Consider the following 27,983-nt stretch of genomic DNA (forward strand, 5'->3'; position numbering starts at 1 on the left):
AAATGTTCAGGAACTTGTGAGTGTATTTGCAAACATCACAAGACTACATTTAGCCTGCACACCCTTAAAAAGATAGTTTACCCTAAAAACAAAAACGATCATAATTTATTCTCCCTCATGTTGTTCAAAACCTGTAAGACTTTCTTCAGTGTAACACAAAGTTTTTTGGCGCAGTGTTTTTTGTTTTCTTCTTTAGTGTTCCAGTGTTTTTGCACTCCAGCTCTCTTCAAGACTGTATTTTAGCTGATTTAAATGACAAAAGTATATATTTTTTGTGCACTGCCCCTTTAGTGAATCACTTACTTGTCTCATAAGTGACACCAATAATTAATCATAAAAACAATGATCCGTCATGATCATTCTCTCTGACTTTTTGCTGAATCCTACAATTTGTCATCGATTCTGCCAAATGATTTTGCTAAAAACAGCCAAACAGATGCAGCGATCTGTCATAGAAGACAGTAAGTCGTACTGATTTGTAACGACATGAGAATGAGTAAATGCGGATGAACTGTTCCCCTAAAACATCAAAGTCTTGTAGTGTGCTTGGTGATTTAAAGATTGTGTATCTCTACTGTGAGGTTAGGCCATAGCTCACAGGAAGGAATCCTTTTAGTTCAGAATTATAGCCAGTTGTAGAGTGTAGATCTTGTCTGTTGTGGTCCGTTGACTGTGATCTACTACATTCAGGGATCACCCTGTCTGGCTTTTGGAGTGGTTTCCACACACCAGACACAAACAAACACACATTCAAAAATAAACATTTGGGAACACACAGTTCAGCAACACTCTTGGTTCAGATTTGTTTGTGTATAACTGGGAAATACTAGAAGCATCCGACCGGAACTTATTGAAATCATCAACACCACGTTAATAAATTTCCAGTATCTGAATCTTAAGGCTAGGTAACATTAAGGGCGAGAATTTAGGCTAAAGGTTACAACTATATAACTCTCAACATTTTTTAAACGCCTACATTATTTCAAGCTTCATGACTTTTGTGATGCAGAGAACAAAATTGAAAAGTAGAAGAATTGCAGAATCCAGTCATTAAAAATGAAATTTAAATTAACAATTACAAACATCTTGAATTAATAATTCAGAAGTTTTGTTCTGAATTTCTGAAGTTTTTTTTTCTAAACTATAGTTTTAGTTATGTATACATTGTCTAAATTACAGGGTAATATACAGTAAGTTCATGCTGCTAAACACAACTATATTGATGATGATAAAAATAATAATATGAATAAAAACTTAGTTCAAAATGTATACATTAATATTAAAACAATACCATAAGTCATCATTAAAGGCCCCATGAAATGAAAATAAAGTTTTTTAGATGTTAGTATCAGTTTTATTTGTTTTTAAGATGTCTATACGCTAGTGTGCTCCAAAACAATGACAATTCACATTTAGCAGATATAAAACTGATGTAAAACTTGTGGTACGTCACTTTCGCCCAAAAGGATCAATGGTTTCATTCACATCATCTCACACTGAAGTTTCTCATCACCTCATAACCAGTCAAATGCTTTATAGTATCTGACCTTCCTCACCCGCTTCAAGACGCTTCTCATTCGCTTTTCATTTGATGCACTTGAGCTCAACCACTTACATTTACTGAGCTGTCGTAAAACAACGTTTTTTAAGGGGAGGAGCTACACTATGTCCCACCCTCTCTTCATGTTTCGGCTGAGATTACGGCAAACATTGAATAAAAATGCTAATTTTAAAGCACATTACAGGACCTTTAATCAAGGTATCTTTTACATTGTAAAATGATTGAATTGCAGAATCCAATCATTAAAAAATGAATTAAATTAAATTCACACACTTAAATTAATAAGTGAAAAAGACTGCAAACACATTCAAAGCACGTTAAAAACTTTGTTTATATTAAACTGCAAAAAGACTAGTTGTATGAATAAATAGTGTGCCAATGAAAATTAGCGATAGTAATTTTGTTAACAGTGCAAGCATGTGCAATGCTAATTCTTTGTATATCTCCACTCTGTAACTTCACTAACTAATTATCATTAATTAATTTTTCCCTGATTTTTAAAACTGAAAGTAGTAATTATTCTTACCAGTACAGAATGGAAAGTAATAATAAAAAAATAAAGAAATCAGGGATAATATATATTTTATATGGCATTTTATATTTTATAAGTTGTGAAGACTAAAACTATTTTTTTGGAAAAAAGAAAAGATTTTATTGTGTCAAAGTTTCTCATTTATATTTCTGTCATGAACACTTTCAGGGTTTAGCATGCAATGAATATGTATATGGCAATGTTGATGTATTTGCTTTTGGCGGTACAGATATGCAATGCTGCTGCTGCTTTGAGTATTATGGCAGAGCAAGTACCGATACCTGCTACTGCCACTATTTACAAAGAAATGCTGTCTAAGAATATAACATTCTGCTGCTACAAACAATATATGTAACCCGTAGTAGATCTAAACACAGGTGGAGCTGGGGTGGAGGAGGGTCTCCGAAAATACGTAGAATGACGCTGAGCATTTGAACTGATGAGGAGCAAGCTCATTGGCTTTAGAGGTGATAGCAACCAATGTCCTGAGCCATTTAGTTAATGATGCAGGAGCAAATTAGGTGACCTTTCAGCCTGCGCACACATAGTTTCATGACAGAAATTTCACTTATAGTTCTACTTTTGTGTACATTTGTGTACATATAAGAACTCAAAAGTGTAATTTAGAGTATCTTCATGCTGCTCTCAAGCTACAAAAACAACCATTTTACTAATAATAAGATGAATTGGTATAATTTAATTATACAATATTAAGGCATCAATTAATACATAATTTACACTGTAATCCAATTCTTTTGATAACTTTGTGTGAGGAAATTAAAAGTAAAACCCTTTTAAAAAATTAGCTTTGAACATTACCATTGTATAAAACAGAGCAGCTTTATATGATGTGTATATTTCTCAATTTCTTGCATAAATGTTTTTAAACACAGAGTCTTCATCTGTGTGTTTCCTTCTCTAAATTATTATTCTGCGATTCATCCCACCTACAATGAGCCTCCAACCTCTGTCTCTTTAAATATTGTCACAAGAACTTGTTTTTGTCTGAGCCTGTATTTATCTTCCATCTTGTTTTATTAGCTCATCGTGAATGTTTGTGAGGTTTGGCAGGTTCAGGTCCTTTTTCTTGTCTTTAACGTAAAGATGATGTCACTTGGCTACCTAAAAAGTAGAGCATAGTGCCCTCTTGTTTTGTAAATGGCTTTCCCTGAAGGAAAGGCTCTTTGCATGCTTTGTACTGCACATCTATCCTTAACTGTGTGTGTGTGTGTGTGTGTGTTAGTCTCTCTCTATCCCTCCATACCAATTAGTGCATTATCCCATTAGCTTCTCTCTCTTTCCTGCTTCAATATTCAAGGGAGGATTCAGATCCATTCAGGTAATTTGCAGTCTTGAGGAAAATGCATGGCATGAAATCCTCTGTTTCTCTCTCAACGTCACCTTCCTCTTTCCCTGCCCAGTCAACTGCACTGCAGCTTACCACTACAAAGACAGCCAAATCCTTCATTTCTTGATGTTGCTTTAATTGACTTTTTAAAAGTGCTTGCTGCATTGTTTTGTTTTGTTTTGTTTTGTTAGGTTTGCATGTTGATCATTTCTTTATTCCTGTTGGAACTGGTTGTCAATGGGTGGGTTCACTGCTCTAGGATGATGTAATGCTTTTGAAACAAATTTTCTGGTAAAATGCAGGCATTGGCTTCATTCACACTGCAGGCAAATTTGGCCCAAATCCGATTAATTTTTTTGGCCTTATGTGACTTAATTCCAATTTCAATCCTGACAGTGACATGTCATTAAAGGTGCTGTATGCATGTTTTTGACTCTTCTAAAGCATAAGAACACCATAATATGTTTGCAGATATGTAAGAAACATGCCAAGTGAACATTCTTGTTTATCTGAAAAACAATGCTGAAGTCAGTTATTCTGCTTTGAAAATGTGCGCTACGAGCCGAAACGGCTGTCTTTGTTTAAGTTCTTTTAACCCGCCCAACGTCACTTTAGCAAATTATGTTTCAGCACCCTGGGTTGCCTTGTTGGAAAACTGCATATTTCATTCATTCAGTCAGATAGGCTCTCATAGCAGGTGTTCGTGACTAAAATGTGACGTCCGGTAGAAGCCTTTGTAATGAGATGCATATTCCAGTTGGAGTTCCACATGAGGTTATTAATTAGCAAATAATGCAAATATTACGAATGTAAACATTAGGTGAGCAGGTTACATTGTAACCTCATGTCCTAACAATACGCTACACAACGAGATTTGCAGTGATAAGCAATTTGGCTGTATACACTAGTCACAGAATATGCACTCATTCACAAAATGGTAGCGTTAAAATATAATTAACTCATAAAACCTCTTTAACTTTATTAGATGTACATGCTGAATCACTGATATGTGTTGCTTTACATTATTTCACAGTTCCAAAGTTCAAGTTCAAACGGTTTATTTTATTTTCAAGATCTGAGGTAAATTATCTGCTAGAGGTGTCAAAATTGTTTCTTCGGTGCACCGCGATGCAGACGTGGACACTTCTGTGCTCAGCAGACAATTGGTTCAGTAATAATCATAACCGGTTATTGTGTACTGACGTCATTTATCTCATATGTCACCGTAGTTAACTATAGTGAGGAAGGCGAGCGAGAGTATTTACAACGCTCCAACTACTTAAAAACACAGAAATTGTGCACAATTTCACTGCGTGTGTGTTTGCTGGATCAGTCTTTCAAGGACACTTACAGCAGAAGCCTCTATTTCACTGCAATTGAGAGAATGAAAGTACTCAATTTCTCTCTCTCTCTCTCTCTCTCTCTCTCTCTCACTCACTATGGGCACATTTGACCTGCTAGCGTAACTTTTTTTCCTCTCCTCTCGGCTGTTTTACAGCGATACTTCTGGATACAGACATAAGCGCGTACCTGCAGAGTTTTCTCCACCGTGCCTATAATAGATCAGCTGTGATCGCCGCTGCTGCCGGCCGCTTATCATTGTCACTCATCTGTGAAGAGCGCAGCGCGCAAGAGCCAATTGCAGTCGTTTTGTTTAGGGTTTGACCAATCAAAGGGTTGTAAGAGAACTTGCTAGACAAGGTTCAGAAAGCGAGCGGGACATTTTTATTTGTTTATAATAATTGCTATAAATGCTTGTGTTGTTTAAAGGTACAGTTTATATATCTGACTGTTTGTATTAAATGACAAAATTGCATTACAAATAGTATATAAATATAAATATATTCATACATTTTAATACAAGAATTCTGCTGTGAAGAAAATGTAAAACTGTGAATGGAAAGCACCGTCAATGCACCGTGATATCGAATTGAACCGAATCGATGGCATGATAAGCGTAACCGCACCGAACCGTGAGACCAGTGTAGGTTCACAGCTCTGTTATCTGCTGCTGCTTTCAGTAGTATGGTCAGAAATGTCTAAATGGCATTCACACTCGCAATGTTAGCATTTAACACTGAATAAAGTACATGAGGTGTGTCTGAGTTGATCATGTCATTAAGTTTTCTGTTGTTCAGCTGCAAAAAATAGAAGCTGTTTCTAAAACAAAACGTCCAGTTTAGACAAAATACTTTCATAATTTTTTTTTCCTTTTTGCCATCACCACTCATTTATATTGTTTGAATGTACCTGCGTGAAGTTACTATAGAAATGTAAGTTGCTTGCCCTTCATTGGTGTCAAGATTCAAGTTAAACCACAGCATCACATATGCGCATTGGATAAAAAGTCCTTTTATTGTAAACTGAGTTCTTATTCATTTTGCAATAGAAAATACAATATAAAGTGAATTGTAATTGGAGAGGAAACTGTTTTCTAGTGAAGGTTATAGTTTTTTAAACCTTAAAATATTATTAAAGAGAGACAGCTGGAGAGCCACATGTGGCTCCCGAGCCATAGGTTCCCTACCTCTGATCTAGCTCAACCATTGAGTGTCGAACTTACATACTGCATCTTTAAATGCATTACTTATCTGATGTTTTGCATGGCGACTGCAGTGTGAAAGGTTATGTCGGAATTTATGTGACTTTTAAAAGCGTCTTATTTTGCTCCTCAACGACTGCTCATTAACCCTGATCGGTCTTGACTGTTCTTTGGAGCAAATGGACACAGTGGTGTGATTAAAATGTTCAGTGTCACGCAATCAGCTTCTAAATTCAAATCTGCATTCCCTTGAGTGCTGACTGTTGTCATTTCAACACTTATTTACATTTCACACTTTGATATATGCGTTAGTACTAAGAAAACAACCATTTGTAGTTCATAAAATACAAGGATGTTTTCTGTAAAAAGGGCAAATTTATTTATTTTGATTTCTCTACATCCATACAGTATTCAAATTGTGTACATAATTAGAAAGTTTACATTGTGTGTAGGTGCTCTTTTTTTTCGTATCCGGGTCAGTTCACATTGGAATTCTGACATTTAAAAAAAAAATGAGTTTGAGAAAATAAATCTGATTTAAGCCTCGCAGTGCGAAACTATCCATTGAGACAGTGTTTTCCAGAATTCATCATTTTTATGCATTTCAAAAAATAATTGTATATTTCCGTCAGTAGTAAACAACTAAAAAATAAATAATTTGACACCACTTAATATTGAATAAAAGAGACAGAATCATACAGATGATCTATGGGGAAAAATATGAAATTGCAGGAAATATTCTTTTGTATTTTCTCACAAATCTATTGCTTTCTCCCAACATCATTTTTTATAAAACAGCTTCCCCAATGAAACTTAGCATTTACTTGCAGAGCGTGTTCTCTAGCAAAATTATTGAATTCCACTGAGAAACTTGGCAAAATAATTATGTTGTCTCATGAAACATTTTTGTTATTTTAAACTGTAATGATCCCTTGAGAAAAATTGCCCACAAACACTTGAATGTTTAAAAAAATTCACATTGTATTCTCTTGCAAAAAGATTATTTCCTTACAAAACTTAATGCTCAAATTACTGAATTATAGGTTTCCCTCCCACTTTTTCCATCACTAAATTAATGCTAGCAAACAAAATATTCTAAGAACGCAAAAGGATTGTAATGTTTTTCTATTTAGTTTTTTCTATTAATGTTTTTCTATTTTAGATCATCAGTGTCAAAGTAGTTAAAGAAATGGCATTTAATTTCCTTTAACTTGGCCAAGGATATCTACATAAATCTCAGCATATGTGAAAATTTACTATTTTTAATATGTAAAAATAGTTGCAATAGTTTTACTTTTGACTTGTGCCTCTGTAGCTCCTGAAGTTGACACTTTGTGGAGTGTTTAAATAGGTATTTGAGAGCTAAAACTGTTTTAAGCTTTCAGTGTTGTTTTGAGAGTATCACTTCATAAATTGATTGTTGTTGTCTAAAACAAGACAGTAGGATTTGATTAAACCGCTTTCAGTCTTATCATTAAAAGCATCGTTATCTCTGTACGTGATGGAGAGGTCAGCCTGTCTGAATAGATCTGCCCCACTTTGTCCTGACAATTTATGCTTTGAAATAAGCTGCTTAGCTGAGTGATGTTAAAATAATCTCTAGGCTTGTAATGTTAACTTTATAATGGAATGCTGCACTGAGAAGTCAGGAAAATAAAATGGATAGACCACAATTCCCTGTACTGTTTAATCAGTTTCGTTTTTTCAAAATTAGTTTGAAAGCATGCACAATTGTGGGTCAGGTTTTTTTTTTTTTTTTAAAGAGATAAATTATTATTTTCAACTTCACCAGTCGGTTATTTTTAACTTTTAAAATATTTTTCCCCCATCTTTTTAGATTTAATTACCATTTTCACATAGATAATTTTTTTTTATTTCAGTATCCTAGTTTTTGATTTCCCAACATCAAAACAATAAAAGTATAATACAGCTTTACAATATTTTTTCATTCATTAATATGTCTCCTGTTTAATTAAACTTTTTTCCCCCCGAGCAACAATATCTAACATTTTACAGGTAACACCAACCCAACAAAATGTCTGTTAGTCTAAAGGAGGTCGCTCACCGTATACGGCGTGCATAAAACAGTTGGAGGGTGCGCACTAGACTGGCACATTCGCATGTTATTTAAAATGAAACTATTCAAATGGCGCTCTGTGGCGCGGCAGAAATATGAACAATGTCCTGAGTCGTTTAGCATTTTAACCAACAGTAGAGCTAACCATTACAATTATTATTGTTGTTTTACCATATGTTTGAAAAATAAAAATAATAACAGCCCACTCATATTAACCTTTTATCCACAGAATTGAAAAAATCGAAATCTTGATTTAAGGCAACAAAAATCGCAACTCTTATTTTAGCCAGAATCGTGCAGCCCTAGTCTATAGATAGCCCCAAATCAGAAAAAGTTGTGACTATGGAAAGCGCAAAAAAAAAGAAAGTAGTGGTTTCTAAATAGGTACATTAACTTTTTTGAAATGTTGCAAGAACCAAAACAATAAAAATCATATATTTTGATAATGTGTGTTGTATTGTCTGCAATGAAATGCAAGTCAAAGTAAATTTAGAAATCATTACTTTTTTATTTGCATCTTCCATACTGTTCCAACTTCTTCTGATTTGGGGTTGTATGTATAAAACCACTGTAAATGTAAAATGAAAATGCAATGTCTAAAACTTCTCTTGTGTATTATAAGAATTTTGACTTTTTTTCTTGGCTCATCTGCCATCTTGGATATAAATATCTCACTGAGCTTGTCTTGGTGCATTAAACCTTTTCTCTAAAGGTTTCATGTGATGTTTGGCCAAAAAACAAAAAGACATAGTATTGTTACCAGGGCTGCACAATAAATATATAGTTTCAGCATCGATTTCTCAATGTTTGTGTGCACAATAGCCACATTGCATGGATATGCCATGTTAAATTGGGATTATAGTTGATTAGCAATTAAGAATAGGTGAGTCATTGCAACATATAACCAAAAGAGAGTGAAACTTTATCATTTGCATGTCTTTTTAAAGGCATTTCAAGAAAGTGTAAAGCATTCGGGCACAATAACATAAAATATTTGTAACTTTATTGAAGAGAAATTTAACAGATTTATTAATACAATGAATACAATGACTACTACACCGTGTTATTTTACATTACATTATCACATTTCTGTATCTCAATACTGATTGACTCTTTGGAAAACCATAAAGAACTATTTATTTTACTTTTTTCTTTGCTCTATTGTGAGGAAATTTTAATTGAATAATAATTTGATATTAATCTGACCAGTTAATCGTTAATATCCGATTAATGAGCGGCGGTTGTCTGTTAGCAAAATTAACCGAATGAGCATGCCTAATTGTCATGCTTTTGATTACAACAGTTTATTTCATATTTAGAAGAAGTGTCATCAGTAGTTTGTTAGCCAAAACAAAAGAGGAATTATATATTTTTTCTGATACCCAACCATAAATTTCAGAAATTTTAAATTTCATTATCTACAAAATCTTGATATCCTAGAGCACCAAAGTCTGCTAATATCTGGAACATGCAGATGGGGCCCTGAAGTAGGTGCGAAAACCCTGTGACAATGTGGAACATGTAAGCGAAAGTACTTTGAAGATATGGTTAGCTCACCAGACCTTAGCTTTGTTGTAAAGGTGTGTACACATCTTTTGCCTTTCTGCGCTAGAGACTCAGAAATTAGATGATCAGCTTTTGTCTCATTTGGATGAAAATTCTGGACATGTGTCATTTTTGACATTTTCTAGCCATTACTGTATTCAAACACACTCATGTGATTGTCTCTCCTAAGATGTAACAGTGTTGCCATTGTGAAATAAAGGGTTACTGGAATACTTAAAGCTGATTCGTCAATTATGACATTCCAAGGTATGTTTTTCTCAAAATAACAACCAATTAAACTAATACCACAGGCTCATTTGAGAACTAAGAGTCATCTTGACCGTAATGGCCCGTTTCCACTGAGTGCTACGGTACGGTACATTTCGGTTTGGTACTCTTTTATGGCCGTCTCCACTGTCAATAAGCGTACCGAACCAAACCATACCATACCGTACCACTTTTTTGGTACCAAAAACGAGAAAGGGTACCAAAAGGTGAAGTTACACGCGCAGCCGAACGCTGATTGGTTACAGAGATACATCATGAGCTCGTGGAGCTAGAAAGAATGTAAACAAAGGATCCGCCATGTTCTAATACACAGCCGAGAGATTACATGGATATACTATATGCATATAATAACGAGCCATGGATGATCCAAGCTCAAACCAACCTTGTCGTCGTCTTGATGAACAGAAACAAAGCCAAGAAGAAAAATCTGCCGTGTCCTGTTGTTGCTTTATGAGACCGTCTAAAAGTGCAAGCGGTATTTGCTTTCTTCCGGGAGCTCACGATCGCGTCTATATTTGATAAAACGAACTTCTTGAGCTGATGATAATAACGTCTGCATGATTAATGAAGTGTCTCTGTCATCTCATCCATTCAGAAAGAGAAGGACAAGCGCGAGAGTGAAGCACAAAAAAAAGAAAAGCCCGACACCTCCGTATCAAAATTGTTTTAGCAACCTAAATCATGAACAAACTGCCATGTTTATCTTCGCGTTTTGGATTATTATGAACAGGGAGTAACAAAATTACTCTCAAACAGAGCTTACATGTACTGGTGAAGATTACAGACATAGATGAGAGGTTTGCGCTCACTGTGGGCTATATTGTGTGGTTTTGAACTCAAAAAAGTACTAAATGTATGATGCGTGTAGTTTTTCTGTAATTAAAAATATATCGTAGACTGTAAGGGTCTGTATGTGTTCATATATGTTGCATTTATATATTTATTTAATATAATTGCATACGTTACAGTAGGCTATTTCTCACTGTCATTGATCTGCAGTTATAATCAAATCCTGTTCATAGAAAAGTTAGTAATAAACATTTATAAACAAGTATTTGTGTATAAAGCATCTGTTTTGTGAGAAGTGCTTTTCATATTATATGTAAGCGACCCGTACAGCTTTACTGTAGACATTTATTCGAGCGAGCATGACATCGACTTTAACTTTGTCATAAACCACGCCCAATGAAAGGGTACCCTTGGTAGAGGAAGCCTGATAAAGGTGACCCAAACTGACCCTTACCGTATTGTACTAGTCAGTGGAAACGAGCCATAAATGGCCATTGGTGAATACATTCACATATGATTAATACTTTTTGACTGTTTATCTTGCAACCGAATTACAATAATAACAAATAGGTTAGTGTAGGGTGCATCCAGCTGTTTAAGAACATGTATTTCTTTCTATGAGCTTTGTTAAAATTAAATATTGTACATCCAGATGGCAGAATAAAGCATTTTAGTCTTATACAATAATTATTTAACTGTAGTGTACTTAACGCAGGACTTTATGACTCGCATACCGTTTAAACCAATGCACTAATTCAGTGGATAACCAATCATCCGTTTGTTTGAGTGTAAAATAATCGTTCACTTTTTGTTTGACATTGGCACACAGTGATAAGTTTGAGATGTGTATGCCAAGAGGTCTTTTAGTGAGATTTATAAATAGAACCTTCATTGTAAATAATTTCCTTATTATAATAGGCTGTTTTAGTTTGCCCTTTGTGATCAAAGTTGAACTGTACTGAACTTAAGTCTTTATCAGTACCTCTGCTTTGTTAGACCATGGTTCCACCTGTTATTAACATGTTTTGCCCTATTTACACCTATACTGAATGTTATCCACTTGGGATCACACTTCTGATTAAAGTTCGTCTTAGTAGGAGGGGTAAAACGACCCTTAATTGCATGTTACTTAGGATTATGTGTCTTGTCTTTGTTTCTTGCATGTGTTTACATAGTAAATATAGAAAAACATAGAAGAAAGAAAAAAAAATGTTGTTTACTGTTCAGTAGACGACTTCCGGTGCATTCCTAGTTTACTGAAATATTAGACTTGTAAGTATGCCATTCTTTCCTATGGTGAGCCACATAACTGATCTCTCCTCTCTCTCACATCACAGTTTTTCCAGAGGACGCAGATGCAAACGGCCCGGCCCACCATTCCAAGCAACACCCCACCCATTCGGCCCACGTCTCAGACCCCCACGGCAGCAGTATATTCTCCCAATCAGCACATCATGATGACCATGGCTCACATGCCCTTTCATTCCCCACAGACAGCGCAGTACTACATCCCTCAGGTCAGACATTACAAGATTGTAGACAGGAATCACATTACATGTACTATATCTAGACTGTGTGTTTACACCAGGTTATTTTAATGTGCTAGACTGTGTTCGTTTCTGTTGTTTGTGTAAACACTTGACTTCAGATTGTCTGGGTAATTTAATATATATATATATATAGCCCCCCTGTGTATTTTTCCCAAATCTCTATTTAATAGAAAGAAAATTTTTTTAAACGCGTTTCTTAACGTAATAGTTTTAATAACTGATTCCTTTTATTTTTGCCATGATGACAGTACATAATATTTTACAAGATTCCAGTATTCACCTTAAAGTGCCATAAAGGCTTAACTAGGTTAATTAGAAGTTAGGGTAATAGGCAAATCATTGTATAATGATGGTTTGTACTGTAGAAAAAAAAAACATCTTGCTTAGGGGTTCTAATAATATTGACCTTAAAATGGTCCTTAATGGACTTTAAAAGATTATAAGCTGTTTTATTCTAGCTGGAATAAAACGCCTAAGACTAAATGTAAAAGAAAAAAATATTGTAGGAAATACTGAATATATTAACGTATGTTAATTTTGTGTTTTTTTTTTTTGTTTTTTTTTAGTATCGTCACAGTGCTCCACAGTATGTGGGACCTCCTCAACAGTACCCTGTCCAGCCGACTGGACCCAGTACCTTCTATGCTGCAGCCAGTCCAGGGGAGTTTCCTGCACCTTATGGTGAGTTTAGCACTCTCATTGTTTCTCATTTGTTTGTTTGTTTGTTTAAAACAATATACACCTTTTCAGCTGCTTGTTACTGCAAGTATCTAATCTGCCTTTTAGACTTGGTGAAATACGGTGCATCCGGAAAGTATTCATAGCGCTTTTCTTTTTACTTATTTTTAAATTTTATAGCCTTATTACAAAATGAATTACTTTTTATTTATTTTCTCAAAATTCTATGCGCAAAACCCCATGATGACAATTTAAAATTAAAAAATTTAAATTGTTGCAAATTTTTGAAAAATAAAAAACCTGAAAAATCCCATGTACATAAGTATTTACATTTGCCAAAACACTCTAATTGAGCTCAGGTACATTCTGTTTCCACTGATCATTCTTGTGATGTTTTAGCAGCTTAATTGGAGTTCACCTGTGGTAAATTCAGTTGATTGGACATGATTTGAAAACGTATACACCTGTCTATATAAGGTCCCAGGGCTGACAGTGCATGTCAATCATAAACTAAGCATGAAGACAAAGGAATTGTCTGTGGAATTCTGAGACAGGATAGTCTTGAGGCACAAGGCTGGGGAAGGTTACAGAAATATTTCTGCTGCTCTGAAAGTTCCAATGAGCACAGTGGCCTCCATCATGGTGGCCTCCAAGTAGAAGATGTTTGGAACCACCAGGACTCTTCCTATAGCTGACCAGCCATCTAAGCTGCGTGATCAGGGGAGAAGGGCCTTGGTCAAGAAGGTGATCATTAACTTGATGGTCACTCTGTCTGAGCTCCAGTGTTTTTCTTTGGAGAGAGGAGAACCTTACAGAAGGACATCCATCTGTGCAGCAATCCACCAATCAGGACTGTAGTGCCAGACGGAAGCCACTCCCCACCTGGAATTTCCGAAAAGGAATCTGAAGGACTCTCAGACCATAAGAAACAAAATTCTCTGGTCTGATGAGACTAAAATTGAGCTCTTTCGAGTGAATGACTGGCAATACGTTTGGGGAAAACCAGGCACCGCTCATCACCAGGCTAATACCATCCCTACAGTGAAGGATGGTGGTGGCAGCATCATGCTGTGGGTTGTTTTTTAGCAGCAGGAACTGGAAGACTAGTCAGGATAGAGGGAAAGATGAATGCAGCAATGTTCAGAGACATCCTGAATGAAAACATGCTTCAGAGTGCTCTTGACCTCAGACTGGGGCAACAGTTCATCTTCCAGCAGGACAAGGACCCAAAGCACACCGCCAAAATATTGCTAGAGTGGCTTCACAACAACTCAGTGAATGTCCTTAAGTGCTCCAGGCACAGCCCAGACCTAAATCCTGTTGAATGTCTCTGGAGATGGTTGTACACTATCGTTTTACATTCAACCCAATAGAGCTTAAGAGGTACTGCAATTTTTCAAATTCCCAAAGACAGGTGTGCCAAGCTTGTGGCATCATATTCAAAAAGAATTGAGGCTATAAATGCTGCCAAAGGTGCATCAACAAAGTATTGAGCAAAGGCTGTGAATGCTTCTATACATGTGATTTTCAGGTTTTTATTTTTTTTTTATCAATTTACAACAATTAAAAAAAAAAATTCACATTGTCATCATGGGGTATTATGTGTAGAATTTTGAGGAAATAAATTAATTTAATCTATTTTAGAATAAGGCTGTTACATAAAAAATGTGGAAAAAGTAAAGCACTGTGAATACGTTCCAGATACATTGTAGTTATGTTGATGGTTTTACTGGTGTAAAGTTGATTTGAACACTTGTCTACAATGTCACCAACATCACTGTCATTTTAGGGTTTTGTATAGTATTAAAAACCATTTTGTTCTATTAAAGAAAAAAGCACTACTAATGAGGTGCTGGATCCAGTGTGTTCCGGCACAACTTAAGCCCTGAGTGCAAGTAAACTAGCACTTACAGATGACTACTAGTAAACTAGTAGTCATTGTCTTATAAACTAGTAGTCATTGAGTGGCTACGCCTCGTCAATCAGTGAAAAACCAATTGCATTTTACCACTTGCCATATTCATTCCATTGAAAAAAAATTGACCACCACGTCCTATGTAAAACCACCATGTTAAGAATAGCTAGAGAGTGGCAGAGAAAGAAGCTCTCATCTTTGGCAAGAGAGAGTAATCAGCGTTGGCTGTAAGAGAAGGTAGGCTTATAAAAACATTTAAAGTTTGTTATAGTTCTGTTTTGTTGTTGCTGATAATATCAGTTGATGCTCAATTGTCGCTAATTAGAAAGTAAAAGAAGTGAAATAGCACACTGAACTTGTAAGTTATTTAAAAGCACCCTTTCCCTAGTGATCCTGGTATAAGCGGTGTTATCACTCGTCAGTTAAGCAGTGGGAAAATTACATTGCTGTCACAACCCTAAAACTAATCACATGCCAATGTTCATTTAAGACCCTGTTCATTTAAGCATGTAGATGTGGTTAAGATAATCTGTCAACGTTCAAGCAGAGCATCAGAATGAGAAAGATGATTTAAGAGAAATTGTCAGGGGTTTTAGTGCCAGGCAGGCTGCAGAAACTGTAGGTCTACAGGGTTTTCATGCACAGGTCAGGTGTGAGTGATTGGTTCAAGCTTATAGAAAAAAAAGTTATTTTTATATACTTGGAGGAATAGTTCACTCAAAGAGCAAGAATTGTCATCATTTACTTTAATACGGAATTTTTCTTGTATGTTTTATGAGCAGCAGGACCTCCCTACTATCCTGGGCAGCCCGTGTACACACCATCTCCACCCATTATAGTGCCTACACCACAACAACCTCCACCTGCTAAGAGGGAAAAGAAAACAGTGAGTCTACATTAACTTATTGTTCTGCATCGTCTTTTGCCACAGAGTTTACATTTTGATTTGTTTTCAGTTTTTACACATTGAAATACAGCCTTTTACATTTCTGGCTTTAACAAACACTGAGAATGTTTTATTTAAGCTTTTGGTTTATCCTTTGTCTGCTTTTTCGATTAATTTATTTTTATTTTCAAAGATCCGCATCCGAGACCCTAACCAGGGTGGCAAGGATGTCACAGACGAAATATTATCAGGAGTGGGTTTGAGTCGAAACCCAACCCCGCCTGTGGGACGGCCCTCTTCCACTCCTACACCTCCACAGGTAAGATGGCAAATCAAAGATCGAATCACACACTAAAACCAAAGTTAAGTCATTGTTAAAAGATTTTGGTTCAAACACCATTGTAATCTTAATTCTAAATGATCACAATTAGCATGTTTATTCAAGAGAGCCGGCCTCTTGTATGGTTAAACATCTTTAACTAGCATTTCTTTTTTCTGAGTTATAAGCATTGAAATTGTGACAGAAGTGCTGAGATAACTTATAGTTTTGTTGTAAACATATGTCTGTTTTCAAAATAATTGTTTGAAGGCAGCTTAATTCAAATGAAGGCATTAACAATAACATTGTTTAATTAATGACTTGAAATTCAATAGATTCATGATAAATGCTGATCCATCTAGTACACGTGAAGTCTTTAAGAGTGAGTTATTGAATGATTCTTTCAAATTCATTTGAGATTTTTTTTTATTTTTATGAAGGAATATTTTTCTCAAATTTTAGTAAATTATTAGAATCTAGTAACATCTATCTATCTATCTATCTATCTATCTATCTATCTATCTATCTATCTATCTATCTATCTATCTATCTATCTATCTATCTATCTATCTATCTATCTATCTATCTATCTATCTATCTATCTATCTATCTATCTATCTATCTATCTATCTATCTATCTATCCATTTATCCATCCATATATACTCCATATATATATATATATATTAATTATCCCAAAACTGAAAATGATGTCATGATTTACTCACCCTTTACTAATCTGTTTTTCTCTCTTTTTTTTTCTGTTGAACATAAAATTAAATATTTTGAGATTAGAAAGCTTGGAACCTCTAACTTCACTTCCATAGTAATTGTTTTTCATACTATGCAAGTCAGTGGTTACTGGTTTTCAGCTTTCTTCAAAATACCTTTTATGTTCAACAGAAAAAAGAAATTCATAAATGTTTGTATCCACTTAAGGGTGGGTAAATAATGAGGGAATGTTCATTTTTTTGGGTGAACTATCCCTTTGAGATGTCTATTCAGAATTGTGTTAGAATATTCAGCTCTATTATTTTAAACAAAAATTGCAAATTCTGAATTGATTCTCATTTAGAATTCTGCAGCTCTTAACAGTGTACACATGTATATTTAGTTTGATATAGTTTTTTTTTCCAGTATTTTGCACCTTGTTTGTGGGTTATTTTCAGTATTTTGCACCTTGTTTGTGGTTAAAGTTAATAATATTAATACTTTTGTATGTATGTATATATTTATTTATATTTATTGATTTTTTTTTTTACCAGAGCCAGTTGGAAACCAACCAGAACACACTAATATACATATAGTCTTTATATCATAGCAGCCCCACTTATTGACTTTAAAGCCACACTGCCAGAGTTTCCATTCCTTCATAATCAGGAGTTTATCTTCTTATCTAAAGCCAAAGCTTATGTCCTCAGGTCAGCGCCTTTGCTCAGTGGTTATTACTTAACAATTTGATCTTTTATGCAGTGTAATGCACTTTTAACGAACAGCGAACAAAGCAACTGTGTATTTTAGGGTTTTTGAAAAATGTTGCATATCATGTCAGCTGTCTTGTAGTACTTTCTCATGAGTGTTTGTGTCATCCTGATCCCTGTGTGTTACCTTTACAGTGACTCCTCATCTACACTCTCTAGTAGACTATTACTCACCTTCAGTGTGCCTGATGTAAAACAGGGGTTTCCAAACTGCTGGATATTAAGTGTGTAAATTAAGTTTACACACAATACAGCTTTGGTAAATTAAACTTGGTTGAAACCAAATTGTAATAAAACAACAATTAAATATTAGAATATTAGAATTTGCAATAAAGTAACATTTACTTTCAGAAACTAAACAATGTATTTATATAAAACACACACACACACACACACACACACACACACACACACACACACACACACACACACACACACACACACACACACACACACACACACACACACACACACACACTACAGATGGGGTTTACAGTCACCGGCTACTTTATAAGGTACTCCTTACTAGTACTGGGTTGGACCCCCTTTTGCCTTTAAAACTGTCCTTATCCTTTGTGGCATAGATTCAACAAGGTACTGGAAATATTCTTCAGAGATTTTGGTCCATATTGACTTGATAGCATCACGCAGTTGCTGCAGCCTTGTCGGCTGCATATCCATGATGCAAATTGCCCGCTCCACCACATCCCAGAGATTGAGATTGGTGACTGTGGAGGCAATTTGAGTGCCGTGAACTCATTTTCATGTTCAAGAAACCAGTCTGAGATGATTCGTGCTTAATGACATGGAGCGTTATCCTGCTGGAAAAGACATAAACAGATGGGTATACTGTGGTCATAAAGGAATGGTCATGGTCAGCAACAATACTGTGGCGTTGACGCGATTCTCAATTAGTATCAATGGGCCTCAAATGTGGCAAGAAAATGTCCCCCACACCATTACACCACCATCATCGCCTAAACCGTTAATAAAAGGCAGGAGGTATCCATGCTTTAATGTTGTTGATGCCAAATTCTGACCCTACCATCTGAATGTTGCAGCAGAAATTGAGACTCATCAGACCAGGCAACGTTTTTCCAATCTTCTATTGTCCAATTTTGGTGAGACTGTGTGAATTGTAGCCTCAGTTTCCTGTTTACATTAGTGGCACCCGGTGTGGTCTTCTGCCGCTGTAGCCCATACCTCTCAAGGTTTGAAGTATTGTGCGTTCAGAGATGCTCCTCTGCATACTTCATTTGTATCGAGTTTATTTGAGTTACTGTTGCCTTTCTATGAGATCTAGCAGATCGTCTTGACCATGTCTACATGGCTAGTTGCTGCCATATGATTGGCTGATTAGAAATTTGTGTTAAACAGTTTGACAGTTTACAAAATAAAGTGGCTGGTGAGTGTATATTATAGTTTGTGGGTCAAAATTGGTGGGGTTTAGCATAAAATAAGATTTATGACTTGGTTCAGAAAGTGCTGGGTGAAAAGCCTAACAAGTAATGTAAACATGTAAAAGTAAAAAAAAAAATTATTTATAAAAATAAAAAATTAAGAAAACTACATGATACAACTTTTTATTAGAATAAATAACTAAATATAGAATGCAAAATAAAATGAAATGTAGTTGTAAATTGGCACAAATTTTAGGTAAAATAAAAATAAATTCATAAAAGTTCATTTGATTAATACAAATGAATACAAAATGTAAACAAAAAATGTACAATGTAGAATTTTACAAAAATGTGATCAAAATAAATAAATTGGTTATTAAATGATTAAAGTTTTATACAAGAAACCATACAGATGCCTTATTTATTTTAGGATGGGGTGTCTGGCATTTTGAAAACCCCTCATCAAAGGCACTGTCTCTATATAGAAGGTTGTGCTCACTATATTTTGACACTTCCTCTGTCTTCTCTCCTTGAATGTTAACAGTGTTCGTCTCTCCTTTGCTCTCTTTCCCCTTTTCCCTTCCCATGTTTTGTCCATTTCTGCCCCTTCTCTCCTGTCCATTTTCTACGTTTCTGTTTTCCCCTGCTCTGTCTTTGTCTGCATGTGTGTGCGCGTGCCTTGTGTCTATATGTTGCTAGTTTTTATGTCCACACCCTCATTATCCTCACATTTTCTACCTCAAATCCCAGCAGCTGAACAGCCAGGTAGCAGATCATGGGCACATCATGTATAATGTGGACAGCAGCCCGCACCTTCCAGCATCCTTCAACTTGAAAGCAGGTAAGGCTTTGCTACAGTTGTCACCTTCTATCCACAGGTTCAGAGTAAGGGTTTTCAACTGGTGCTTCTACACCCAACAATGAATGGGTCATGGGTCTGAGAGTCGTAGGCAACAATAGAAAAAATGTGCATGCCTATAATAAAACCACATTTTATGTCTTTAAGCAATTCTAGACTTTTTTGGGAAATGGGTTTGATTTATTTTTTACTGAGTTAAAAATTGAGTTTTGCCAATTTTGGTTTAACTAATCAGCTGATCTCCAGTTTAGATTTGTCAGCATCAGCCTAAAAATGATGATTTTGATTTTTTTTTTTTTACATACCTATATAAAACCATATGTAAGCCATGTGTGTTGGTGTGAAGGAATTCTCCACTTCTTAAAATTTAATTTAATGTTCTTTTATTAATGTAAAATTGGCGCATTTTACAGTTCTGCTGTAGTTAATGGTTGAGTTTTACTTTTTTTCTTAATCCACTCAGCCAATATCCAGGTCTTACAATAAAACTTAGCTTAGCATAAACCATTGAATCAGATTAGACCATTAGCATCATCCCTGTATATACTATAAAAAATCAGAAAATATTAAGTAAAAAGAGCAGTTTATTTAAAACCTATTCAAAATAAAACATTTTTGAATATTAAAACATTTGAATACTAAATACTAAATCTTTTTTTTTTTTTTGAAGTATTCCATAAAATATTTCAGATTTTCATTTCAACATTTTTTGTACAAAAAAGCCAAACATTTTTTAAATGACATAACAGTCAATAACAGCAAAAACATGGTCAACCTTTTGGTAGAGGGGCAGTCAATGGATTAAAGGAATTCTATATTTTTGGGTGGGAAAATAGGCTTATTTTACATCTCTGCTAAAGTTAGCACATGAGTTTTACCATTTTCTTAATCCATTCAGCCGATCTTCTGGTCTGATTTTTGATGATGCTCTGCATTAATCATTGAATCGTATTAAATCATTATCATCATTCTCAAAAATGGCCAAACAGATTTGATTAATACATTGCACATACCTATAATAAAACCATATGTAAATCATATGCAATGCCTCTATTCTTTTGTTAATATGCTCATTTTACAACTCCACCAGAGTTAACAATTGACTTTTGCCATGTTTTAATCCATACAGCTGATCACCGGGTATGACTTGATGATGATGCTTAGCCTAGCTTGGCATAGATCAGTGAATCAAATTAGACAATTAACATCACCCTCAAAAATGACCAAACAGATTTAATTAAAATATTGTACAAGCCTTTACCTTATGTAATGTCTTGGAATTCTACACTTTTTTTTAGAAGTAGGCTCATTTTACATCTCCGCTAGAGTTAACAATGAGTTTTGACATTTTTTTTTATTTATTCAGCCGATCTCCGGGTCTGACTTGTGATGATGCTTAGCTTAGCATAAATTATTGAATCGGATTACACCACTAGCATCACCCTCAAAAATGACCAAAGATGTTTGATATTTTTACTATTTAAAGCTCGACTTATCTGTAGTTTCATTAAGCACTAAAATTGACAAAAAAAAAAGATATGTATAGCAACTATATTCTCATTTCATCGCAGTAATTTTGCTCTTGTACCATGGCTGCAGCAAGTGCAATATATGATGCAGTACCTGATATTTGTCTAGCTACCGTCAGTATAACCAACCTTTATGATTTTTAGTAAATATGTCCCATTTCTCCTGTTAAAGGCTGTATTGTTTTTTGCTTTCATGATTTGAGAGAAGCTTACCAAGGTTTGTGTGTCTTCCTTTGTTTTTAAAATCCTGAATAGAATTAGGTTTAATTTTCGCAATTGATGGCCAGCTTAAATTTTGGATCCTGAAGCAAAACCAGTTGAAAACCATTGATCTGTTGTTCAGCCTCTTATTCATTTTAGTAATGGTCACAAAAAAATCATAAATGCACCTATATTAAACACATGGAATTTTAAAATTCATTGATTCTTTTTATATAGCTAACAAAATGTTAATTAAACATTTATTTTTAAATGTAATATTTTAGTTTTGTAATAATTTAATCACAGTGAAGAAAATAAATGAACATACATTGTACATGGTATTTATTATTTAATCCCTAGATGTAATAACAGTTATTTTATTTGTACTAAATTAACATAACTGTAAGCTCAGCCCTTTCATGAAGATGCCTTAATGTTAAATGCTGACAAGATGGAGTAGAAAGTGTTTCTAAAGTCACTGTCCTCTAATAGAGCTGTTTTTAACTGTCACAAGACAAATCTACAATTGCAGCTTCAAAAAAAAAAAAAAAAAAAAAACCAATATCATTTTATTTTTTACCATCAATGTGATCTGATATCTGTTATGTATTATCAGTAAATGAGCCTGCAGTATATTAAACAGTATATTAAACTGAATTCAGTCGTCTGTGAGCAGAGGAACTAAATTGGAAAAGCACTGATGGGGAGTTGTATTGGAAAGCCACAAATAGAAATACATTTATCAAAAGCCACAAACAGAAAAAGACTAAAGTTGCATGTTCACGTAGGCCATTCTCAAGTGCTCGGTGTATGAACGAGGGATATTATAACAGGACATAAAGACGCATCCAATTTTCTGATATGGTACATAATTGTCACAATGTTTTGAATATGTATGCAGGAGTTTTCAGGTATAGTTTCCCAAAGTGTGAATAGTTTGTATTGAAAGTTGTGTGTAAAAGCCTTAAAACCTTAAAAAAGGTAAATGTATTAACCTTAAGAGTTGCATTTTTTTCTGAACACAAAAATGTATTTTGAATGTTGGATGTTCTTATTGGCATCTAGGAAATTGTATTATTAAAGTAATGACTCTTTGTGATTTGCACAATGCCACTGCCTGCAGTTATAAAGTAGACTAATTACCTCAGACAAATGAGAAAACCCAAACACTATGACCAATTTTTCCTACCTCCGTAAATAAGTCTTATTAAATAAAACTTCCTCGATGGTGGAAAAATCTTCCCAATCCCACCTGGACGGCTAATTCTTTTGTATCATTCAAATGGCAACTAAAACTGTCTTCTGTAAGCATTTTAAATATGAATAAATGAAAATAAATCCCCTCCTCATCTTTACTTTAGCTCTCTAAGTATTAGTTTATTTCTATAAATTATAAATAAATGTTATTACAGTAGAAATTCCTGTGTGCATTACCTCTTCATGTTGAATTCGTAAGTCTCTTTAAACAAAGTATAAATCTGGCTTCTAAGGTTTGTCAGTCATGCTGGAGAAAGCAGTACACCTCATGTTTTCTCCACGTTTTATATGCGACATGTGAACAACTCATAAGGACAAATGTTAAGTTATATAAAATATACAAGCATATAAAATGTGCAGTGATGGCTCGTGAGGACCGGGATTGAGAAATTCTGATTTAGGTGACACTTCAGACTCAAAAGTACTTTATTTGTCAGTAAGAATAAAGAATATGCCACATTTATAGAAGTTTGTGAAGTGTACGTCTGATACATTTTCTTGTTTAATTTCCACCTCTAGACGATAAGCCAAAACTAGAGTTTTCCTTGCAAAGAACTGCATCTCCTGGTCTGCGGCAGCCCGACACTCCTCTGGAGAGAAGAGATCCCAGCAGCCCAGTCCAAACACCCTCCTCTCCCCCACACAAACCTGAGCTTCCCCCCTCCGACTCAGAGACGGCCTCAAGTGTAGCTACAGCCCCGACTCCTTCCATACCTGCCTCAACAGAAGAGTCAGCTGATGCCCCGAGCCCATTAGCTGAGCCCAGTCTCACTAAAGCTATCACACCTGAACCAGAGAGCTCTGAGCCAGAGAAATCCTCCTCACCACCACCTCAAAGTCTGTCTGGATCCCTTACCCAGCACGAAAAAGCCGTCAATGGGCTCACGGATGTTGACGCTGCTCCACTGAGTGAAGAATTGGAAACCCAACCCAGGGAAGCCTCTCCATTGCTGCCTACTTCCAGTGTGCCCCAGTCAGAGCCCAGGCCAGTCACACCGGTGCTGGAGGAAGAGTCTGATCCAATCAATATGAACAGTCCTTTGCCTCCTGTTGAGGACGATGCTGGATGTCCTGACAACGTTTCCCCCTCCCTCTCCACCTCCACGACTGCTGCTATCTCCACCACTCCTCCTGCTCCTCCTCCAGGACTCTCGCACCCCAGTCAGGTTTCTGCAGCGTTGGACAGGAGACCCTCTAATGGAGCAGAGATCAAAGAAACAGGGAAGGAAAACGAGGCCTTGCCGGACAAGAGAGGAGAGCCTTTCTTACAGTCCAGAAAAAGCTCAAATCAAGGTAAGCGCTTTAAATGTTTGCAGGTCGTTAGATGAATGGTGCAAGTGTTGTTCAAATAACACAATAATGTGTTTTACAGCTACATCTAGTGCACCAAAGACCTGGAAGAAGCCAAAAGAGGACATGCCTGTAGGGCAAGATCAGTGTCCAGACAAAGAGGTAAAACAAACAAACAAATGCAAACGTGCAGAATTTGCTGAATTACAGACTTTTTTTTGTTGCTGCATTGAGGGCGTCATAGTGACCTAGGGCCTTATGTAAGAAGACTTGCGTTGAATTAATACTAAAACATTACATGCGGACAAAGCTGTAAATGTGCATGCGCAGTGAAAAAATCAGATGTATAAAATGCTGCGTATGTGGAATCCCAGGCATATTCTCTTTGTACATCCGAATTAACGTGAAACTGAGCGCACATGCTCGAGCGCAAAACCCCTCCCTGCCTCCGTCCCCGTATGAATATGGTTATGACTCCACTTTGGCAAAACCAAACGAAAAAGCAATGTCAAAATCAAGCAAAAAGAGAAACTTCACAGAATGTGAAATGGAGGTGCTCCTATTGGAGGTAGACCGGAGAAAAATGTTGTCATTTGCTAGTTTGTCATCCGGAATTCTGAACATCGCACTGTGAGCAAACTAAAAAAGAAATGATTCGATGTAAAGGTGTACAATTTTGTAGTGTCTATTTAGGCTAAGTGGATATAGCACACCTCGTTGGAATGAGCTAGTTGAGTGATTCCCGCCCATCACCGTTTGATTGACAGGGACAACATGACTAAAGTGAGCAGCAGTGGCATAGCTCGTAAAGCTCATGGCAACATGTTTTGACACAATCAATCATGAACACGGTTCGAAGAAATCAATAATAAGTGTGTGTAATATGTTAAGCGCACTTGAGCATCACATATTATTTGCACATTTATTGAATGGAAATGTTTCTGATTCTCGTATTCAAATTTGTCTGCAGATGGCGCCTTTATAGCAATGTGCGTGCAGTCGATTGCTCCGATTACATTGAGAAAACTGGCGATTGCTGCAAATTGAGCTTTAATGTTTGGCTGGTCAACTGCATGGTATGGAAACCTTATATACCTGCTAGACATGCAGATGATCCCGTACCATACAGGTGGCATTGCACAGCACAAAGATGCTTTGTAGTGTGCAATTTAACATGATTGCCTCTAGGAGTCGCCAATGGAAATAAAACAAACACACACAAGAAATGCACATTCGCCATTTGTGCGTATGCAGCGTTGATACATGAGGTCCCAGGGCCTTCTGGTAGGTTGCTTAGAACTTTCGTTAAGAATTTTCATCAGCCAGAGCAGCATTTCTCAGCTGCGTGTCAATACTGTTGAGTGGCTTAAGGAGTGTTTTTGTGATGCAAAACTTTAATTTTGAAAGAAAGACGTGTGTTAAAGCTTCTATCTAATGTGGTACAAGTGCGACCGAAAAATACTCTCCTAATTCAGTGTCTGCTATCAGATCAGACGCTGAAATACAGCGTCAGTGTTCCCGACCTGTCAGCTGTTATACTGTACTCAGCGGCTCTTCAATGTACACTCACACACACACAGACACACACACACACACACACACACACACACACACACACACACACACACACACACAATACCTCACTGCATTTTAAAGAACAAACCATATTACTGGCATGAAACAAGCTGCAAGCCATGCAGTTTCCAAAAATCACCGATAAAAGTGTTACTGGTACTTTGCTAGCTGATTTGCATGTTGATTTTAATTGGAAGACGATTTATCTTTTAAATGAAACGAAATGTTTCATTTAGTTGGTTTCATTTATGTGTAGTTTTTACCACGGAATGTGTTTTTCTGTCAAAATGCCACTTTATTGACACTTATTCAATCAATGTGTTAGTGGGACAGTACAGGCTATGGGTGTGCCAAACATTTTGGTCAATTACATTTGTTTGGGCTGGTTATATATTTGAAAGAGAGAGAAAAAAGATCACTTTAGCAATGATGAGGCTCCATTTAAATGGCACAATATGCCGTCTGACAACGAGGGAAAAATGCTTTGCAGCAATTGTTTTCCATCCTGTTAGATTGCATTTTTTAAAATAACCAGTCCAGGAGGTGACGCTGATCGATAACAGTATTAGTTCAAAGAGTTAAAAGCAAGTAAAATAGATAATGTGACTCTTTATACGCATCAGCTGCCAACTAGAAGTCGTGGCGTGTTCGTGAGATAACTTTAACTCTCCTCTCGGCTCTGTCTGTAGTGCGAGTTTTCTCCACCGTGTCTATTACTGATTACCTTTAATGACCACACATTATGCTCATATACACTGTAACCGTGGATGTACTTTCCATGTCACTTATCAGTGAACAGTGCTGGAGCATCAAAGCCAATCGCAGCCCTTTCTCTTGAGTAGGTGAAGACAATGACCAATCATAGGAGTGTAAGAACTCGCTTGACATTAGTTTATTTGCTTTAAATATTCATGTTGTCTTGTTTGCATGTATTTGAGTTTTGTTTAAAACATTCAAAAAGATAAAATTAAAGGTACAATTAATTTATCTAACTGCTCGTATTGAAGGCTAAAATTGTATTACAAATAATAGATAAATAGAAATGTATTTATAGATTTTAAAACCTTTTTTTCGTGTGATGTGAAGTAAAAAATAAATTTGTGTATGTAAAGCATTGTCAATGCACTGTCATGCACAGTGATATCGAATTGAACTTAATCGATAGCATAATCATAACCGAACCATGAGACCAGTGTAGGTTCACACTCCTAATATATACACATACTTGCATAGGGACACACATAGTGTTGGGTAGTAGCTATTTGATTGTACTATATTTTAAAATTCCCATAATCAATTACAAAATATTCACACAATGACAGTAACATCAACATGTGCAGCTTTGTAGTATTTAAGATGTTTGATTTGACAAACTCTGTTTCTTTCATTAGGTCTGGTCTAATGTGAGCTTAAAGTGTGTTTGTGTGTTTTGCAGGAGGACACTGATCAGGCCAGTATGGAACCTGCTCCTGAAAGCCCCAGTCCTCCTCCTGTGGAGGTGGAGAGGAGGCCATCAGTAGGAGCAGTGCTCGAGGAGAATGGAGAACAGGAAGTGGAGCCTTTGAGAAACGGTGCTGAACACACTTCTGAAACTGAGAGCAGTGACAGCATCCACCCGCCTGCAGTCAAAGAGCCGTTGATCAAAGTATTGCCACGTAAGGCTAACTCTCTACAACATTCTCTAGTTTCCTTCGCCTACATCTGCCAGGTTTTACCACTAAAAGCATTTCTGCTCTTCTGCAGAGCCTGCAGAGAAGAATGGAAAGAAGCAGTACAACAGAGACTTCCTGCTGGGCTTCCAGTTTATGCCTGCATGTGTGCAGAAACCAGAAGGGCTTCCTCCCATTTCTGATGTTGTTCTAGATAAGGTCAGCCAGTGATATAATAGATATTAATTATAAAAAGTTCATTCTACAGCATCTAGTTCATATTAATGAACCCCTCAAAGTGATATTCTTGGTTCATGTGTCATGGTTTTCAGAGTAAATGAAAGATATAATGAAAATTTCTCTCTTGTACCAGAATTAATTTGTGTCGCACCATTAAATGGACTGCTATGGACAGAAAAGGATATTGTAACCTGATTATGTCCCTCTTTTAAGTTCTTGTAAAACTCATTACTGCTCTTGTACAGAGTGGAAAGATGTTCTTAAGGAGAAGCCTAATGTGTTTCTGCCTCACTGAACAGATTAACCAAAATAAGCTGCCCATGCGGCCGGTAGACCCACGTGTGCTTTCCAGAGGCCCGGACTTTACGCCAGCGTTTGCGGATTTCAGCCGACCCATTTCAGGAGGCAGAGGGGCACCGGTTTGTCATGTTATTTTCAATTATTCACTTTATTTTATTTCAGATTTTCATCAAC

The 27,983-nt window shown here is 36.1% G+C and overlaps 1 protein-coding gene across 31 annotated transcripts in view; it reads left to right on the forward strand.

Moving 5' to 3' along the window:
- Window positions 1-27,983, forward strand: part of eif4g3b (eukaryotic translation initiation factor 4 gamma, 3b) — an 82,273-nt gene that overhangs the window by 28,200 nt on the left and 26,090 nt on the right. For 4 of the 31 annotated variants that reach the window (XM_073938899.1, XM_073938905.1, XM_073938902.1 and 1 more), the window contains 10 exons: window positions 12,020-12,199; window positions 12,799-12,913; window positions 15,605-15,711; window positions 15,905-16,030; window positions 19,609-19,750; window positions 23,275-24,048; window positions 24,128-24,207; window positions 27,056-27,275; window positions 27,364-27,488; window positions 27,809-27,928. In XM_073938899.1, the coding sequence (XP_073795000.1) occupies window positions 12,020-12,199; window positions 12,799-12,913; window positions 15,605-15,711; window positions 15,905-16,030; window positions 19,609-19,750; window positions 23,275-24,048; window positions 24,128-24,207; window positions 27,056-27,275; window positions 27,364-27,488; window positions 27,809-27,928 (1,989 nt within the window). Of the gene's footprint in view, window positions 1-3,411; window positions 3,433-12,019; window positions 12,200-12,798; window positions 12,914-15,604; window positions 15,712-15,904; window positions 16,031-19,608; window positions 19,751-23,274; window positions 24,049-24,127; window positions 24,208-27,055; window positions 27,276-27,363; window positions 27,489-27,808; window positions 27,929-27,983 lie in introns of all 31 variants that reach the window. The other 27 variants (XM_073938908.1, XM_073938916.1, XM_073938913.1 and 24 more) reach the window with 11 other exon arrangements.

The sequence above is a fragment of the Danio rerio genome, chromosome 23 (assembly GCF_049306965.1).
Source record: "Danio rerio strain Tuebingen ecotype United States chromosome 23, GRCz12tu, whole genome shotgun sequence".
Classification (NCBI taxonomy): Eukaryota; Metazoa; Chordata; class Actinopteri; order Cypriniformes; family Danionidae; genus Danio; species Danio rerio.